Here is an 18,933-nt window from a genome sequence, read left to right on the forward strand (position 1 = left end):
AACAGCAAGACTTAAGTGTGAATTTGGATCACCTCTCCCCATGCCACGCCACCCCTGTGTTTAGCACAGGGCTTTGATGATAACAGAATCTCACATAAATGAGTTTACATAAGGGAACTGACATTCCTAAATAAGACTGATAGAATAAGAAATGCAGTAATCATAGACCTGCTTATTTCTTGAAATTCTTACCAAGTAAGTTTTCAAAAAGCTAATATTTATAATTATTTTTAATCGTAATGATAGAAGAAAAAAACAAATGTTTAACTATTATTATCTAAGCTAATAAATATACATCAGTATGATGTATCATAAGAAAATCATGACACTATGTGGAAACATATGTAAAATAAATGAAAAATATGGAACTCAAAATACTATTCATTTTAATCACTGTGACACAAAATAAGTAAACGTGTTTTTATGCTGACACATTCCAAAGACCCATGCAGAAAATCTAACAATAATTTAATCTTAAAATAGCAAATTATTTTCTGTAATTATATTTAAATGAACCACTCGCTAGGAGAAAGGATTATATGGGTATTCTTTATCCTCGTCATACATTTGTGTACTGAGCTTTTGTTGCTGTAATTGTTTTCAGTGAGCCTGTATTAATTTTATAACCAGAAAAATAAGATAATAAAACAAGCATTTCTATATATTTACTAATAATTTTAAAATAAACTATTCAAAGGAATGAACTATATTATAAAATAAGCTATGCAAAGGAATAAACTATATTCCTTTATCATATTCACTTAACTACAAACTGCATAATTTGGCAAAAATTAACATTAGTAGAAACTTGGGCCAGCAAGACTGCAGAGAGAGGAGAGTGCTATCTCCAAGAGTTACAGAGAAGGTCATGTGAGATGCCACATGTGAGATACAGAGCAGGGCCGGATCATAGCAGGTACTCAGAAATGTTAATTTAGCAGGCACATATTAAGAATTTGCTATGTGCCATAGACACCTTTGAACATAGCTCCCTTTACTAGCCCTACCCTTATCATTGGGAATATTTGTGAATTCCCTACCCTTTCTTACTATCAGCCTTGTCCTTGATGTGTTAGAGACAAAGAAAACAAAGACATTAAATGACCAAAAGGACATCAGAGTTGTCTGTCACCTCCTTAATAACAAAGGTAATTTCACTGGACTGGGTAAATGGTTCCCCATTTTTTGTGCTCATCCTGCCAAAAGGTAATTGTTCTCTTTTATATTAATAGTTCTTGCCAAGTCCAGAGCTATTCTAAAGCAGCTCCTAAATAGCTGCACTTTCCTGCCAGAATTTCCAAATAAGCCCTCAAAGTCTAATTGTAAGAGGACATTGGATAGCCAAGTGAATTCAATGATATTAAAATAAAGCTTTGAGAAGAATGCACTCTTCCACTTCATAAGATCAGCCAGGAATCACTTGCTCTCAAGCCTTCATCATTAGCATCATCAGCATTGACAGCAACAAAGCAGATATTCTTTTGCACCTTCAAGAAAAAAGTTAGGAAACATCCATGCCCTGTATTTAGGGCATGGATGTTTTACTGTTTTAGAATCCCTTCACATTAGCAGGAAGTCATTTTCTTTCGTTATTTGGGTATCAATATACTTTGAAATCATTCACCCTGCTCAAATGGATTTTTAATTTTATTGTTTTGTTATTCATTTGTTTAAAAAGACTCAACACATTTATCCTTAATTATTGGTCATATAGAACAAAATGGGAACAACATCATTTTACCTAGTAAAAGTTTCAATTGAGACACCTGTTCTGGATTTAGAATCAACTCTCTCCCAATAAATTCATACATCTAAGTACAACATGACACTGATTATTACATGTTCTTAGATGTAATAGATGCCTCTAAGTATAACATGACACAATTATTGCACAATATGATAATAACCGGAGTTGGATACAGACCCATACTACATATTTATAATATAATTTCCCTCTGCCATTTTGATATTTAAGTTTTAATTTCTAAACAATCTGTGACCAGAACTTAATAGAGGTAAATCCAAAGGCAAATGTATATATACCCTATTTCATCCATCACACTAGGAACAGACCCTTTTGGGAATACTGATGAAAAAAGAAGTATTTCCATTAGAATGTGATGAAATTAAACAGGAAATGAATGACCTCTGGAACATTTCACTTCCCTGTATATCTGAGATTTTCTGATGTTAATAGTTAGTGACAGATTGTTGCTGTTTAGGCCTTAATCTTTCTGCTAAGAATCCTTGATCATTTAAGGGCTCCAACTTCTTGATTTTGTTTTACTGGACTGATGTGCCAAATCTCTTAAAAGTTTTTCACTCAGGAAAAATTCAACAAATAATTGGAGATATAACGATCTCTGGAAGTTATACAAAAGAGAAACAATGATCCCTCCAAATTGATACATTTAAGGTGGAGGACACTTGATATATTTTTGTAACATTTAGAAATGTAGTACACTTGGGGAAAGATTAAAAACATCACACACTGATAGAAACTGCTGTGAAAAACAAAATTTGCAATATGGCACAGCGATGCTCATTTAGCTGTTTCTAAGAAGGGAACGTTTTGTATAAACTGAATTCAATCAATGAGACTGAAAATAAATACGTTTTTATGTGAGAAGTACGGTCAAAACCCAAACATTTTAGTTGAAATTCTGTGGAATTGTTATGAACACTTTAAAAAAAAATCCAAATTCAGAAAAATTGGCAGATCTTAACATTTAAAGGAAAATATATTAAATGCATTTGTCATGTGATTTTTATACCCTAATATACTTAGGTTTTGTAATCATTTATAGAAAACTGCATGTTTTAATTTAAGGCATTTTCTTATAAATTATCTCAATTAAAATTTTGGTTGTATTGTTTTGTTATTCATCACAAGTTGACTGTCTTAACAATTCTGTAATGTAAGTGTAGACAAGTTCTACTATAAAGGAGAGGTAAGGTTAGTTCTGTGGATTTAAACAGTTAAATGGTAATAAAGCCTTATGTTGACGAATGTGCTTTATTAAAAAGAAATATTTTATGTCATTCAAAATCTGAGATTTATGGGAAATTCATTTTAGATACTTGAATTTACTCACGGTTGTTACCAGAATAAAAAATTAAGGAGAGACAGAAAATGATCTTTCCAGTTCTACCCAGTTAAAAAACAAAACAAAACAAAACCACGGATCTGTTCGATAATCTCTAGCTCACTAACGTGAAACTCCTAGGTCACTTCACATCTCTGCCTTTCCTGCCTCCTAACTAGTCTCATCATGTCCAGTGTTTCCTAACTCCGACCCATGTACAGTCAGAGCGATCTTTCCAAAAGGCAAGTCTGATCCGGTCAGTTTCCTCCTGAAAACTACTCAATGGCTCCCATTTCCCTTAAAGATAAAAGACTAAATTTATAAAGCACTGTTTAGCTTAATCTTTCAATTCAAAACTACCTTCACTCCTTCTTCCTCCAAAATAGAACCTCAGTTATCTGAACATGTTCTCTCTCCCTTCTACGCTTTTGTGCATGTGTTTTCTCTGCTCCAACTCCATTTCTCACACTCTTATCTGGCAACTCCTTATTCATCATTCAGGTCTCTGCATAAACATATCCTTATTTTTTCTAGATTAGGTTTTATGCCCCTGCAATGTCTTTATATACCGAACCTTATACCATTTTATTATGCTCTCTTTGTGATTGTTTCCTCCATTGGCTGTAACTATATGAGAAACGGATTGTGTTTGTCTTGCACACTGTGGTCTCTCCAGGGCCAGGCACAATGTCTGGTGATAGAAGGGGCTTAATTAACTCTTGGTGAATAAAAACATCAATATCAGTTAATCTTTCAAGATATATAATATTTCAGTTTAAAGTTCTTTTAAACTGATAAGCACTATATACTATAAATCACAGGGGTCTTCAACCCCTGGGCCACGGACTGGTACTGGTCATTGGCCTGTTAGGAACCCAGCCGCACAGCAGGAGGTGAGCAGCGGGTGGGCATTACTGCCTGAGCTCTACTCCCTATCAGATCAGAGGCAGCATTAGATTCTCACAGGGGTGCAAATGCTATTGTGAACTGAGCAATAAGGGATGCGCAGGGATCTAAGTTGCGTGCTCCTTGTGACAATTTAACTAATGTAAGGGGTCTAAGTTGTGTGCTCCTTACGACAATTTAACTAATGGCTGATGATCTGAGGCAGAGCAGTTTCATCCTGAAACTAACCCCGCCCCCCACCTAGGTTCATGGAAAACTTGTCTTCCATGAAACCTGTCCCTGGTACAAAAAAGGTTGGGGACCACTGCTGTAAGACATAATTTTTTTAATGTAATAATTTCATATATTTATTAATTCAGCCAGAGATAAGGTTAAAGATGTTATTTTAAAATATACTTTCTAGAAAAAGCATGTTTACAATAAAAAAAAACTTCTCTGAGGAAAAGTCAGTTGTAAAAAAAATGAAATACAATCATTTGAAAAACAAAATGAACTTAAAGATGTTGTTACTCTTTTGCTGATGGAATGGTGTGCTCCTTTGTTGATGGTTTCAGAATAGCTACAGAAGACAGGGCTAGCAAGGACATAGAGAACAGGCCCTGAAACGATTTTCTGCTCATTCAAATCTCTGCTCCTTTCCTTCCTTTGCAAACTCTTCATAAACGGAGAAGAGAGAGAAAAGAGGAGTAGTTAGGAAAATCATTAGAAAGCATTATCAAATGCTTTTAAAGAATTCAAATCCAAAACAACAAACTGAGGATAAACAAAACCAAATGGTAACTGACAACTTCATCGAAACTAAGCTACCAGAGAGGCATTAGAATGTCACACTTGTTCTTTAATACACTCTTTCAACATTGGACAGACCAAAAGTAAATGAGAATATAACTTTAAAATGAAGCAATATCAAATAACACTAATTACCTGTTCATAATAATGGATATTCTCCTCAGCCATATCTGTAAATGCTAACTTGATATCATTTTGCATATTTTGTTTCCATCTTTCCCAATCTGCTTTCAGGGCATTATTAGCGCATTCCACTTTATCTTCAAGTTTTCCAATCTCCTCTGGAAGCTGAATTAAGTCACAAAGAGAGATAAATTGATCTATGAATTCTTTCCATCAGGTGAATTCATCAAATTTAAGTTGAACAAAATACCAAAACAGCCTAAATATAACTCTTTTTTGTTTTTAATCACTAGTATTTACTCTGTGTACTAATTAAAGTAAAAAGAACATGGGGTTCAGTCAGGTTGAGTCAGGGTTGTTGAGTACAGTTCTATGGTTGGCCACCAATTAGCACCTGACCTTGGCTAAGTCTCTCAAATCCTGGGCTTCAGTTTCACTATTTATAGAACAAAGGCAACTGAACCAAAAATTAACTCCAAAGTCTTTTGTATTAAGACACTCCTTACAACTACCATTTCTGGTGATAATATTTATATTAAAAGATATGGTTTCTTTCACTTCAGATTCCCAGTTCTGGTCCTCATTTTTCAATGGTTTTTAGCTGAAGCCTCAACTAACTGAGAGGTTATAACATCTATACTCTGTAGTCCCACCTGGAGGCCCAGGGGATTAACCTGCAAACTCTACTCAGATAGCTAGTAACAGAGGCAAGTTTATGACTCAAGATGCCCAAATCCTAGACCATGAGCCACTGGACAGGCTTAGTGTAATATTTACCCTCTTCCCCACCTTATCAACCTTTGAGCATGTAATCCATTGATTCTTTTATATTTGGCATATTCATATATATATATTTTTATATTTATATTATAGCTATTCATATGTTCAGTATATATTTACTAAGTGTCTTGTCTGTAGCAGGCATTTGTCTAAGACCTGGAGATTCAGTAGTGAAGAAAATACACAAAAATCCCTGTTTTTACCACAGCTTATACTGTACTGGGGAGAGACAAACTACAAGCAAGGTAAATAAAAAATGCGAACCGTCAGCTGGTAATAAATGCTAAAGAGAAAAATGAAGCAGAACGGTAGACAGGGAATGTTAGGATGCTGCAATTTTAGATAAGGTGGCCAGAGAAAGCCTAAATAAGTATGACTTGAATAAATATCTGAAGTAGATGTGAGAATGAACCACGGGATTCTCAGTGGAAACACATTCCCAGCAGAGGAAACACCAAGGGCAATGACCTGGAGGTAGAAGTATGCCTAGGTGATTTAAGAACGGAAAGACCAGCACGGTTGCAACAAAAAGAGAAAAAAACGAGGGGGGGAAAGTCCTGGGAAATGAGGTTAGAGAAGCAGTGAGTGGCCAGATCATATTGAGCCATGTAGTCTATGGTAAAGGTTCTTGGATTTTATGGAGATTCAAAGCCAGGAAGATCTGAGCAAAAATGACATCATCTCTCTTATGTTTTAAAAGGGGCCTTATATGTTACCACCATTTCATGACAAAGTATTTGTAAGAGGCCATCTTTTAAAAAGAATTCCTATTTCAAGATGCTAAAATGTAAAAATGTCTTACAACCAATAAAATGTGTTACTTCTGATGCTTGTTTGAATTAGCTCCTTTTTAAATATGAAATTTCACTTCTGTTATTTCACAGCAGCCATGTGTGCTTTCATTTCTGAAATAATAGATATTTGGTATTACATAAATCTTGCATGACCAATGTAAGATGTATTTCAGTAGAAAGGCTGACTTTCATGTTTGTGCCTGTGTTTTATTTTTTCACTCTCCAGTTTGTAGGGTCAAACTATATCAGTGAGAACACTTTATGGGAATCTGTAGTCTTCTGGGTATTTTGCTAAATCTTAAAGAACATGTCTAATGGGATGTTATTGAATAACTAATAATGATAGGCTGTGGGTGTTTGGAAATAGGCACCCACAGCCATAATAAAATTGTTGAAAGGCCAAACTCAAACAGGATCTGGGTCTGCTAGGAGACCTCAGGGACGTTAGAGAGCCTCCTCTGGATTGTTGGATGGAATCCTGCCATTTGCAGAGCCAGGTGGGGATTATTAACAGAATGCCTCCATCTAGGATCAAGGGGTATGTACACCAATTGTAACCACACTGTTAACTCTCCTCTGCTTAGGCTTTGCAGTTTAAATTTCCATGCAATGGCATGGAATGCCAACAGAGTGGTTCTACCGAAATCGGCTTTCAGGAAACATAGTATCTAAATCACATAGTCTATCTTCCTCTTCTTCCTGATGGAGCTTATAATGGTGTCATTGCCATAAAGGATTTACTACAAAGAGTTTTTCCATGTCAATCTGTAAATCCCCCTCATTAAAGCCTTTGAAGTGGTGGTCTGGTTAGTTGGTGGCTCTGCTCTAACCAACAGCTACTGTGTTCCTAGAGAAGAACTTAAGAACTCACTCTCAGAACTTTGCCCTCACTGTCACCTACAGAAAGAAGGACTGTATGTAGCCTTATCAGTACAGCATTGGGATTAAGAGGACTGACAGTAGGTTAGCCTGGTCTCAGTTTAAGTCCCACTTCTTTTACAAGTTATGTGACATTGGGTAAGACTATCTGTTGAAGCCCTAGTATTTTTATCTGTAAAATAAAGGTAAAAATAATAACATGCATTTCATAGGGATTCTTATAAAAACTGTAGCATGAAACGATGACCATTAATTGACTTACACAGGGCCTGAAAATTTGCCTACTAAATGTTCTCACCACCATCATAACCATCATCATCAGTTGGTGAAACTGACATTAATTCACTGTCTTCTTCCAGTATTTTAGTCTCTGGTAATATGTCATTCTTCTACCAGTGTCTAGGTCTTAAGTCAATTTCTAGTGCTATTTCCTCAATCTATTTTCACCAGTGTAGAAAATGACACATATGCTTTAAATATGTATGATCAATTCTTGTCATTTTTTGGTGACTATATTGGAGTTTTCTTCTTTCTTTGATGAGTTATTCATAATTTTAGTTGGAAAAAAGGAAGGTAAAAAAATTAGGTATTTCCTCACAGTGAATCATCTTCCCATAATTTCAATTCTAAGAAACACTAACATAATAAGCACAAAACACCTAATTCAAATTAAGAATAATCTGCACTATATCTTTCCTAACAATTTACAAAAGCATAATATAATTAGATGTCCTTCCCCTTAGTTGACTTCAATTTTACTAAGTTATTTGGTACAAAGACTATGCATTCTGACTGTGCCATCCATCTAAGTTCTAATAGAACATATATACTCAACAAAAGTTAATCTGAGGGGGAGAATAGCCCACTGGCAGGCTAAAGAAGTCCTTCTGGTATTTTATTGCTCCTTCCAACACCATATGTCGGGTTTCAATAACTCTGACCATAGGAAATTCAATCCATATGCTGCAAAATAGCATGGAAAAGACTGGGCTATATAGGATTTAAGGCTTGGTATTCTTCTTCTTTTCACAAGTACTGACAGCAGTTTAGCCCTCTCGTTATTGGAAAAATTGAAGCAAGCAACCCTTGTTGCCAGCAAAATGTTGTAATGCCAAAATAAGTCATAATAAAAGACTGTGTAAGATAGTGAAAAAATGCTTTATATTTAATGGTAAGCCTAATAGGTAATTTCTAGCTTCAGTTATATTCAGCTAGAAATTAGCCACACAATTAAAGTCATTAATTCTAAAAGCTCAAACAAAACAATATGTTTCTACGATGGTGACTACATATCTATAGTAACAGTAACAGCAGTAATCATGACTATTTTTTGCATTCTGTCATGGGCTATATGCTTTCCATACATTATTTCACTTAATCTGCATAAGCATGTTACAAATTTGGTATTATCATCTTCCTATTACAAGCTGGGAAACTAGAAGAAGGAAGAGGCAGAGATTATATAGCTATTTGTGGCATATTAGGGATTCAATCTGATGTTTGCCAGTCAAGGCACATGCTCTATTCATACTGACTGAATAGCACCAGCCATTGATTGGACAAGCTTGTCCGTGGCTTTCAAGCTTAAACTGATATAGCTGTTATCTCAAGGATAATTTATTAGGTACAGATACACAAAAGTAAAGCAAAAACCAAAGGCTATAATAAAAAGTAGAATGGGATACATACCATAATGGAAGGAAAAATGTAGAAGTGGTATTTACAGATACAGAATGGAAGATTGATTCTGATTGTGGGGTAGGGGACATTTTGACTTTTAATTCACTAGGCAGTGACTGGGACAATGAAACACCTATCTGAGGGTATGATATGAACACAACCACAGAAATAGTATGCTGCAGAGTGTGACAGAAGAATGGAAAAGAGGCTGGTCTGGAGTTGGCAAGGAGAAGCATGGGAAATACAGCTGCAAATGCATATTAGAGACTGACCAGTAAAGGCTGGAAATGATATTGAGCATGAAAAGGATTTTGCAAGAGATGACAATCCACTGAAGGTTTTGATCAAGGCAGAGCTGTACTTCAGACAGACTGAGTCAGAGGTATGTGGAAATTGTTAAGAGAGAAACAAAGGAGGAGGAGAAGAAAGGAAACCAGTTCATCTGAAATGGGACTAAGGAATCAACCATAAAAAGCAATAGGGAGGATCTGGTTGGTTCTCACTCATTCATCCAGCAGCTTCCACTCAGCATCCATCTAGTCTGCGTTAGGAACGAAAATGGAGGGGGAAGAAATGGACCTTGCCCTCACAGACTCATGCTAATGGGGAGAAATAAATAAGTAATTAGGAAAAGGAAACTTGAAAGGCATTCATGCAAAGCAAACTGCAGACGTTAGTTTACAGAAGCATGTTTACCTTGGAGTTTCTGAAGAACTACAGATGGTTCTTTAAGGTTGATACCTAGAGTATGAGTAGATGAAGGGCTAAGGAAAAGGACAGAGAGGCAGGCAATGCCAGGTCCTAAAGGGATTTCTCCTGCAGGTTGTTCGTCTTTTCACAGAAGACAAGTGGAGGAGGCGCTGAAGGAGTTTAAGAAAGAGGACTAGAGAACAGTGGTAAAGATCAGACTCCTGATGCCACAGAAACTGAAAAGCAGCAACTGAAATGCTGGGAGGCAGAGTCAGGAGGGTCTAGCCCTGACCTAGATGGTGGGCACTGAGAGAAAAGTCTGCATTGCTGATAAGGTTAACTGGAAGAACAGGTACCGTAGGGTGTGATAGGAGATGACGGCCTGAAGGCTAACAGTGGTAATACATTCACTGTCCCAAATAGTATTGCAAAGTGAGGGACACTGTTATATAAACACTCAAAACATTCAGTTGCATACAGAGCAAAGAATTTTTGGAGGCTAGTAGGAATCAAGATTAAAGTTAAGCTTTGAAGCTACACTAATTTGGGTGGTTTGGGCAGACTGGGAGATAGTATGGATACACCGATTGACATACCAATTGCACCAAAGCAGACCTGACATTTTAAATAAAAAATTACAGGTATATGCCTAAGGAAATAAGTAAAACTGATGTGCAGCTCTGCTCTTTTGCGAGAGACCTCTCTCCATTATCAAGGTTTTTTATTTGATGTTTCAATGATGCTTAAACTGCTTTGGAGTCTGTTCATTTGGAAACTATTAAAACATTTGGTCCTCTAAAACGAATGACTAATCCTCCTCAAACACATAAATATACAAATCTGTTTTTATTTGTTGACCCTGACCTCTTTGATACCTCTTTGGATACAATCAATTATGGATGCTCCTGACTTACCTATGTGAAAGAAAACAAAAACTCCAATCTGAACCCCAATTCACTATGCCAAAAGAAAAAAATTAAGCTGAAAGCTGAGTCATGCAAGAAGCTGCCTTTCCTTTTGTTCCTAAGCAGATACCTACAGATAAAAAGATTTAATATCTCCACAGGTAGCTACTCTATGTTCACCTTATCTTATGTAAAGTGCCCATTCACTGAGGCTGAGAGGAATACATAATTGACTACTCCCCTACCTGCTCCTTTTCTCTTGCAACAAGTGGATAACACGCTCTCAGCCCACTTTTCCCCTTTAAATACTGAAGCCTTCAAAATCATTTTGGAGAAAGCTACAGGCCATAGACTGTTTCTGTGATTCCATGTTTATTTCCTCCATGCATGTCCCTAACCTCGACAAAATAAGCTAAACGGATTAAGACTCGTCTCAGATACCTTTTGGGCTACACCTACATCCCAATAAACCCACTGTTAGTTGAAAATATTGTAAGTCAAAAATGTATTTAATGCTGGCAACACAGCAGATGGTCTCCAAATTACAATCATTCAACTTAGGATTTTTTGACTTTAGGATAGTGAGAAAGCCAAACACATTCCATAGAAACTGTAACCCCATCTTAAAGTTGAATAACCCTAAATGGAACCATCAGAACTCAGGAACCATCAGAATTCAGGGACCACCTGCATTTTGAAGTGCTAAGCTTTCAGGGCTATCTGAAAACTGTAAATCATTTTACTGGTTATAAGTAATTCAAATGTCATTCACATTTAATTATATAAAAGCTTTAAGTTTGGTGTACCTATAGCAGAATCAAGTTAGCAAGAAATGCAAACAAATTCAGGAAACTTTGTAGAGTCATGTGCCACATAACAACATTTCAGCCAATGACAATCTGCATATATGACAGCGATTCCATAAGATAATCATATGGTATTTTTACTGTACTTTTTCTATGTCTAGATACAAAAATATTTACCACTGTGTTTCAGTGGACTGAAATAACATGCTGTACAGGTTTTTAGCTCGGGAACAACGGGCTACACCACAGAGCCTTGGTGTGCAGTCGAGTATGACATCTCAAGGTTGTGTAAGTATACTCTACAATATGCACACAATGATGAGAATGCCTAAAAACACATTTTTTTCAGAACATATCCCAATCATTTAATAACATATGACTGTATAGTAATTGAGTTATGGAAAGTTTGACATGAAAAATAACTGAAAATTTTTCTACTGAAGTCCACAGAGAAAGACGGCAACATGAGGGAATTCTGAAGCAGCTCATGTTCACCAAGACAACTACTTTGTGAGAATTATGAACTAAAACTATGAAGTTCACTCACTTAGTTAATATTCTTCCTGTCTACTATGGGCCAGTCACATGGTAGATGTTATGAGAGATACAATCTAATAAGCACATAGTTCCTCGAGGCACTTGAAGCTAAATAAAACAGTATTCTTATACTTTTTAAAAAATTTTTATTCTTATAAAAAACAGTATTCCTATACTTTGGAGTTTTCTTTTGTTCATTCTTAAAAAAAAAAAAAAAAAAAAAAAAAGAGGCAGGAATAAATTCTGAATTTTTTTTAGTTAAAACTATTTTTCCTGAGAGGGGAATATGTTACACAAGTAAATGTGTGCCATGGTGGTTTGCTGCACCTATCAACCCATCACCCAGGTATTTTTTTTTTTATTATTATACTTTAGGTTTTAGGGTACATGTGCACAATGTGCAGGTTTGTTACATATGTATCCATGTGCCATGTTGATTTCCTGCACCCATTAACTCGTCATTTAGCATTAGGTATATCTCCTAATGCTGTCCCTCCCCCCTCCCCCAACCCCACAACAGTCCCCAGAGTGTGATGTTCCCCTTCCTGTGTCCATGAGTTCTCATTGTTCAATTCCCACCTATAAGTGAGAACATGCGGTGTTTGGTTTTTTGTCCTTGCGATAGTTTACTGAGAATGATGGTTTCCAGTTTCATCCATGTCCCTACAAAGGACATGAACTCATCATTTTTTATGACTGCCTAGTATTCCATGGTGTATATGTGCCACATTTTCTTAATCCAGTCTATCGTTGTTGGACATTTGGGTTGGTTCCAACTCTTTGCTATTGTGAATAGTGCCGCAATAAACATACATGTGCATGTGTCTTTATAGCAGCATGATTTATAGTCCTTTGGGTATATACCCAGTAATGGGATGGCTGGGTCAAATGGTATTTCTAGTTCTAGATCCCTGAGGAATTGCCACACTGACTTCCACAATGGCTGAACTAGTTTACAGTCCCACCAACAGTGTAAAAGTGTTCCTATTTCTCCACATCCTCTCCAGCACCTGTTGTTTCCTGATTTTTTAATGATAGCCATTCTAACTGGTGTGAGATGATATCTCACTGTGGTTTTGATTTGCATTTCTCTGATGGCCAGTGATGATGAGCATGTCTTCATGTGTTTTTTAGAAAAAAACAAACAACCCCATCAAAAAGTGGGCAAAGGACATGAACAGACACTTCTCAAAAGAAGACAGTTATCACCCAGGTATTAAGCCTAGTATGCATTAGCTAGTTTTCCTGATGTTCTCCCTCCCCACCTCCCCTGCCAATAGGGCCCAGTGTGTGTTGTTCCACTCCCTGTGTCCACGTGTTCTCACTGTTCAGCTCCCATTTATAAGTGGGAACATGTGGTGTTTGGTTTTCTGTTCCTGTGTTAGTTTGCTGAGGATAATGGCTTCCAGCTCAATTTAACGGGAATAGCATTGAATCTATAAATTACTTTGGGTAGTATGGCCATTTTCACAATACTGATTCTTTCTACCCATGAGTATGGAATGTGTTTTGCATTTGTTTGTGTCCTCTGATTTCCTTCAGCAATGGTTTGTAATTCTCCTTAAAGAGGTCCTTCACTTCTTTTGTTAGCTGTATTCCTAGGTATTTTATTCTTTTTGTGAAACTGTGAATGGGAATTCATTCATGATTTGTCTCTCTGCTTGTCTACTGTCAGTGAACAGGAATGCTTGTGATTTCTGCACATTTATTTGTATCCTGAGACTTTGCTGAAGTTGTTTATCAGCTTAAGAAGCTTTTCAGCTGAGACAATGAGGTTTTCTAGATATAGGCTCCTGTCATCTGGAAACAGAGACAGTTTGATTTCCTCTCTTCCTATCTGAATATTCTTTATTTCCTTCTCTTGCCTGACTGCCCTGGCCAGAACTTCCAATACTAAGCTGAATAGGAGTGGTGAGAGACAGCATCCTTGTCTTGTGCTGGTTTTCAAGGGGACTGTTTCCAGATTTTGCCCATTCAGTATGATATGGCTGTGGGTTTGTCATAAACAGCTCCTATTATTTTGAGTTATGTTCCATTCATATCTAGTTTATTGAGAGTTTTTAACATGAAGGGATGTTGAATTTTATCAAAGGCCTTTTCCGCATCTATTGAGATAATCATGTGGTTTTTGTCTTTGGTTCTGTTCATGTGATAGATTACATTTATTGATTTGCATACATTGAACCAGCCTTGCATCCCAGGGATGACGCCTACTTGATCATGCTGGATAAGCTTTTTGATGTGCTGCTGGATTTGGTTTGCCAGTATGTTACTGAGGATTTTCACACTGATGTTCATCAGGGATACTGGTCTGAAGTTTTCTTTTTTTATTGTATTTCTGCCAGGTTTTGGTATCAGAGTGATGTTGGCCTCACAAAATGAGTTAGGGAGGAATCCCTCCTTTTCAGTTGTTTAGAATAGTTTCAGTAAAAATGGTAACAGCCTCTCTTTGTTCCCCTTGTAGAATTCAGCTGTAAATCTGTCTGATCCTGGGCTTTTTTGGTTGGTAGGCTATTTATTACTGCCTCAATTTCAGAACTTATTATCAGCCTATTCAAGGATTCAACTTCTTCCTGGTTCAGTCTTTAAAGTGTGTAGGTATCCAGGAATTTATCAGTTTCTTCTAGATTTCTTAGTTTATTTGCATAGACGTGTTTATAGTATTCTCTGATGGTTGTTTATGTTTCTGTGGGGTCAGTGATGATATCTCCTTCATCATTTTTTATTGTATCTATTTGATTCTTCTCTCTTTTCTTCGTTACTAATAGTCTATTAATTTAAAAAAAAAAAAACAGCTCCTGGATTCATTGATTTTTTGAAGGGTTTTTCATGTCTCTATCTCCTTAGTTCCACTCTGATCTTGGCTATTTCTTGTTTTCTGCTACCTCTGCAGTTTGTTTGCTCTTTCTTCTCTGGTTCTTTTAGTTGAGATGTTAGGTTTTTTTTTTTGTTTTTTTTTTTTTTTGAGATGGAGTCTCGCTCTGTCGCCCAGGCTGGAGTGCAGTGGCGCAATCTCGGCTCACTGCAAGCTCCACCTCCCAGGTTCACGCCATTCTCCTGCCTCAGCCTCCCGAGTAGCTGGGACTACAGGCGCCCGCCATCACACCCGACTAATTTTTTTTTTGTATTTTTAGTAGAGACGGGGTTTCACCGTGGTCTCGATCTCCTGACCTCGTGATCCGCCCGCCTCGGCCTCCCAAAGTGCTGGGATTACAAGCATGAGCCACCGCGCCTGGCCTAGAGATGTTAGGTTTTTGACTTGAGGTCTTTCTAGCTTTATGAAGTGGGCATTTAGTGCTATAAACTTCCCTCTTAACACTGCTTTAGCTATGTCCTAGAGATTCTGGTACAGTTTCTTTGTTCAAAGAACTTCTTGATTTCTGACTTAATTTCATTATTTATCCAGGAGTCATTCAGAAGCACGTTATTCAATTTCCATATAGTTGTGTGGTTTTGAGTGAGCTTCTTAGTCTTGAGTTCTAATTTGATTGTGCTGTGGTCTGAGAGACTGTTATGATTTCAGTTCTTTTGCATTTGTTGAGGGGTGTTTTACTTCCAATTATGTGATCGATTTTAGAGTTAAGTGCGACGTGGCACTAGAAGAATGCATATTCTGTCGTTTTGAGGTGGGGGATTCTGTATACATCTATCAGGTCCACTCGATCCCTAGCTGAGTTTAAGTACTGAATATCTTTGTTAATTTTCAGTCTTGATGATCTGTGTAATATTGAAAGTGGTATGTTAAAGTATCCTACTATTATTGTGTGGGAATCTAAGCCTTTTTGTAGGTCTCTAAGATCTTGTTTTATGAGTCTGGATGCTCCTGTATTGGGTGCATACGTATCTAGATTAGTTAGCTCTTCTTGCTGAATTGAACCCTTTACCATTATCTAATACCCTTCTTTGTCTTTTTTGATCTTTGTTGGTTTAAAGTCTGTTTTGTCAGAAACTACGATTGCAACCCCTGCTTGTTCCTGCTTTCCATTTGCTTGGTACATTTTCCTCCATCCCTTTATGTTAAGCCTACGTGTGTCTCTGCCTGTGAGATGAGTCTCTTGAATATAGCACACTAATGGATCTTGACTCTTTATCCAGCTTGACATTGTGTCTTTTAATTGGAGCATTTAGCCCATTTACATTTAAGGTCAATGCTGCTATGTGTGAATTTGATGCTGTAATCATGATGCTAGCTGGTTATTTTATAGACTTTAGTGCTTCCTTCAGTAGCTCTTGCAAGGCAGGCCTGGTGGTGATGAATTCCCTCAGCATTTGCTTGTCTGAAAAGGGTTTTATTTCTCCTTCGTTTATGAAGCTTAGTTTGGCCAGATATGAGATTCTGGGTTGGAAATTATTTTCTTTAAGAATGTTGAATATTGGCCACCAAACACTTCTGGCTTGCAGGGTTTCTGCTAAGAGGTCCATTGTTATTCTGATGGGCTTCATTTGTATGTGACCTGGGCTTTCTCTCTGGCTGCTTTTAACATTTTTTCCTTCATTTTGACCTTGGAGAATCTGAAGATTATGTGTCTTGGGATTGATCTTCTCATGCAGTATCTTACTGGGATTCTCTGGATTTCCTGAATTTGAATGTTGGCCAGTCCTGCTAGGTTAGAGAAGTTCTCCTGGATGATATTCTGAAGTTTCTTTTCCAACATGATTCCATTCTCCCCATCTTTTCCAGGTACCACAAACAGTCATAGGTTTAGTCTTTTTACATAATCTCATAGTTCTCGGAGGTTTTGTTCATTCCTTTTCATTCTTTTTGCTCTAATACTGTCTGCCTGTCTTATTTCAGCAAGATAGTCTTCAATCTCTGGAATTCTTTCCTCTGCTTGGTCTATTCGGTTATTGATACTATGGTTGCATTGTGAAATTCTCATGTTGCATTTTTCAGCTACATCAGGTCATTTATGTTCCTCTCTAAACTGGTTACTCTGTTTAACAGCTCCTGTAATGCCTGTAATGTTTTATCATGGTTCTTAGCTTCTTTGTAATGGGTTAGAACATGCTCCTTTAGCTCAGTGAAGTTCATTATTACCCACCTTCTGAAACCTCTACTTCAGTCAGTTCATCCGTCTCAGCCTCAGCCCAGTTCTGTGCCCTTGCTGGAGAGATGCTGTGATCATTTGGAGGAGAAGAGGCACTCTGGCTTTTTTAGTTTTCAGCGGGTTTTTTTGGTTGATTCTTTCTCATCTTCCTGAGTTTATCTACCTTTAATCTCTGAGGCTGCTGAGCTTTGGATGGGGTTTTTGTGGGGGTGGGGACACTTGTATTGATGCTATTGTTGCCGCTGTTTGTTTTTCTTTTAACAGTCGGGCCTCTCTTTTACAGGGCTGCTGTGGTTTGCGAAATAAATTTGGTAGAAAAGTAAACAATCATTTTTTAAAAACTTTGAGACAGAGTCTCGCTGTGTCACCTAGGCTGGAGTACAGTGGCGCAATCTCAGCTCGCTGCAAGCTCTGCCTCCCGGGTTCACGCCATTCTCCTGCCTTGGCTTGCCAAGTAGCTGGGACTACAGGTGCCCGCCACCATACCCAGCTAATTTTTTGTATTTTTAGTAGAGATGGGGTTTCACCATGTTAGCCAGGATGGTCTCGATCTTCTGACCTCACGATCCACCCGCCTCAGCCTCCCGAAGTGCTGGGATTACAGGCATGAGCCACCACACCCAGCCAAAAAAACTTTATTTTTAAGTGCCTATTATGTGCCAGGCATTGGCCTAGACACATGACCGAGGGCATAGGATGAATATGAGAGGGAAGGTCCTGCCTCTGGGAGCTCACAGTCTAGCAGGGACTGAAGATTCACATAGCACTGGGCATTCCCTGGCATTCTACCTTAACAGTCACCTTAGAGTTTCTCAATGAGCTTTCTTTTTAAAATAAAATAAGTACCCTCCAAACTAAATCTTAAGAAATCCAGACAATCTAGATCCAAAAAAATCCCCTTAAAAACGAAATATATCTCTATATTCAATGGATATTCCTTACTGGACTAAATATTCACTTGATGAAATTAAGGTACATACTAATATAGACAAGTAAACAATCAGACATAATCAAGCTCAGTTGAATGACGTCTTTATTTCCAGGACATTTTTACATGTCCAGTGCTCTGCTACACGTGGGGAGAAAGACATGTACCTGTTACGAAGAGGATGCAACACCTGCCTCAACAATAAGTTTCCTGTCTCCTAATAACAAATGCTTCTGGCTTTAGGTCAAGACAGATTATACTGGCCACTCAGGCAGCTCCACTTTGAAGAAATAACATTTCATCTTTCTCAGTTGCCTTAGGGTATTAACAACTTGGTGTTACCTGCTTCTCTTGCTCCTTTCTTACTGAACTTTAAAAATTTACAATCACACACATTTATCAGTCAGTGATTTGAAGTCTGGGCTCTGAAGTCCTATGGGTTCAAGCCCTAACTGTGTGAATGCAGACAAGGTCATTTCCTTCAGAGGGTGTAGTTTCCCCCTCTGTAAAATGCGGCATCCTGGTGTGATTATGAGAAGATTTTTATTAAGGTATCAGAACTGTCCTAAATGAATCTGCCCTCTCACTTATCCTGTGTTAAGGAATTGAGGACCTGTAAGAAAAGAAAACCACAGGAGAAACAAAGAGCTATGATATTAATAACTCAGTACGCTCCTCAATAGCCCTGACGAAGCCTGAGAGTGTTGGTGGGTGAACTGAACAATGAAATGTTTCAGGTCAAATAGTCTTCTATTATAGTAAGACCCTTCTCCAAATCAGATAGTTGAAGCCAAAGAGCCCAGAAATTACCTCTATTTTAGAAACTTAGGTTGCCACGCCACCTCAATAAATCATTCCTCTCAAATCCAAGAAATTTTAGTGTCTTGCAAATTACAGAATGTAAATACCCTAAGACAAAAATATGCAAATGGATGTTTTCCCCCTGACTCTGAAAGCACTTTAGAATATACTTCCTGGTAAC

The 18,933-nt window shown here is 37.5% G+C and overlaps 1 protein-coding gene across 1 annotated transcript in view; it reads right to left on the reverse strand.

Moving 5' to 3' along the window:
• SNX7 (sorting nexin 7) overlaps positions 1-18,933 on the reverse strand; it is a 100,401-nt gene that overhangs the window by 17,062 nt on the left and 64,406 nt on the right. Inside the window, exon 8 of the mRNA XM_003260099.3 lies at positions 4,917-5,069. Within this exon, the coding sequence (XP_003260147.3) occupies positions 4,917-5,069 (153 nt within the window). The remainder of the gene's footprint in view (positions 1-4,916; positions 5,070-18,933) is intronic.

The sequence above is a fragment of the Nomascus leucogenys genome, chromosome 12 (genome assembly GCF_006542625.1).
Source record: "Nomascus leucogenys isolate Asia chromosome 12, Asia_NLE_v1, whole genome shotgun sequence".
In the NCBI taxonomy this organism is placed as follows: domain Eukaryota; kingdom Metazoa; phylum Chordata; class Mammalia; order Primates; family Hylobatidae; genus Nomascus; species Nomascus leucogenys.